Consider the following 1916-nt stretch of genomic DNA (forward strand, 5'->3'; position numbering starts at 1 on the left):
CTGGCCGAGGTGGTCCCCCCACGGGTCTCGACCGCTGGCCTCAGCTGCACACACACTGAGATCAGATGAAGCCGGGAAGTCAAGCACGGCCCTGCACGGGGACGACACGCAAATTCATGAAGTCCTTTGTTGTTTTTATATTTTACATGTGAAACTGCTATCACGTCAGTTATGCCTCAGTAAAAACACTCTAGGCTAAGACCTGAGGTCCCTGGCTGGCCCCAGCTCCTGGGGCTCCGACAGCCTCTCCACAGGGCACGTGGGAACCTGCTCAGCACTTTCAGGCTGTCCGCCTCAAATGGGCGGTTCCCGGGGCGCAGAGCTGTGAACCTCCTGGTGGGTGGGTGGGCAGGAAAGACCACTACGGAGCCCCGAGCTGCTCCCCGCCGCCATCCATCGCCTGAAGCATCTTGTGCCTCTCTGTCATTTTTCAGGGGTTTCTCCCAGAAAACAAGTTCAATCACACCCTGCCCGAGCCCGTTCTCCGAGACGCAGGCCCCCGCCGCAGGGGCAGGCGGCCACGGAGTGAGCTGCTGAAGACCCCGGCCCTGATGGCGGATGCCCCCTCCGGGATGGGGCCGCTGTTCATGAACGGCCTGATCGCCGGGATGGACCTGGTCGGGCTGCAGAACATGAGAAACATGCCGGGTATCCCCCTCACGGGGCTGGTGGGCTTCCCAGCCGGCTTCGCGGCAATGCCCCCAGGCGAGGAGGTCAAGAGCACGTTGAGCATGCTGCCCATGGTGCTGCCGGGCATGGCCGCCGTGCCCCAGATGTTCGGGGTCGGGGGGCTCCTCAACACCCCCATGGCCACCACCTGCGCCTCGGCCGTGCCAGCGCCCCTGTCAAGCACAACCAAGGGTGGCGTGTCGGCGGCCGAAAAGACTGCGGAAGACCAGCCCGGCAGCCACAACGTCAAAACGGACCCGTCGGCCGAAGACAAGCCCGGCCCTAGCCCCTTTTCCTCCGACCAGCCTGAGCCCACAATAACTACGAGCAGCCCCGTGGCGTTTAACCCGTTCCTCATCCCAGGTGTTTCCCCCGGACTCATCTACCCTTCCATGTTCCTCTCCCCCGGCATGGGCATGGCGCTGCCGGCCATGCAGCAGGCCAGACACTCGGAAGCAGCAGGTCTGGAGAGCCAGAGGAGGAAGCGGAAGAAGACCAAGGGGGATGCCCCGAACCCCAACCCAGAGCCTGTGCCCGGGCTGGAGAGGGAGCCGGGCAGCGAGCAGAGCTGCCCAGAGCCCAGGGCCCCCGCGCCCCCCGACAGAGAACACGCAGCACAGGCCCGGGAAGGGGGCCCCCAGGACTCTCACGGTGACACCAATTAGAACTTTTTCATCGAGGAAAATGATTGTGACTTGTAAGTTTCTTATCCCATAAAGGTTTGTTACTTCCCCTCACTTCACCGTCATAAGAACCTGTGTTTCCATGAGTACTATTACCTCCCTGATTTCCTGTCTGAGAACTATGGTAACAGGTGTTCATAGTCAGTCACAGGGTCTTGCCACGCCATCAGCTCCGTGTCGTTGACCTAGTATAGGAGGTGCAGAACCCCTCACTCCGTTACCCAGTCGTCCATTCCAGCGATCGTAGTTAGTGCAGACGTGGGGACACGCCCTGCCCCCTTCTCTTCCAAGTTTCCCATTTATTCGAAGAGGAAAAAAAAAAAAGGCAAAAGAAAGCCGGCTAGGGACTGACCAGTGCAGGGCCGAGGCAGAGAGCAGCTCTCTTTTGTTTTTTTTCCGTGAGCTGTGCCGAACGGGAAGAAGGGTAACAGGGAACCAAAAAAACAAAAGCACAGAGAAAGGAAATGCTGGTGCATATTCTTTAGTTAAAATATTTCCCAGTTTTAATCACGATTACTAAACGAGTAGGTTAGGCAGAAGTCTCTAACTAACGGTTGAAACCAC

General features: G+C 58.7%; 1 protein-coding gene across 1 annotated transcript in view; it reads left to right on the forward strand.

Moving 5' to 3' along the window:
- CHD6 (chromodomain helicase DNA binding protein 6) overlaps positions 1-1910 on the forward strand; it is a 151832-nt gene extending 149922 nt beyond the window's left edge. Inside the window, exon 37 of the mRNA XM_010829137.1 lies at positions 435-1910. Within this exon, the coding sequence (XP_010827439.1) occupies positions 435-1334 (900 nt within the window). The 3' untranslated portion in view covers positions 1335-1910. The remainder of the gene's footprint in view (positions 1-434) is intronic.
- Positions 1911-1916: the final 6 nt, after the last annotated feature.

The sequence above is a fragment of the Bison bison genome, unplaced genomic scaffold (assembly GCF_000754665.1).
Source record: "Bison bison bison isolate TAMUID 2011002044 unplaced genomic scaffold, Bison_UMD1.0 scf7180017864500, whole genome shotgun sequence".
NCBI lineage: Eukaryota > Metazoa > Chordata > Mammalia > Artiodactyla > Bovidae > Bison > Bison bison.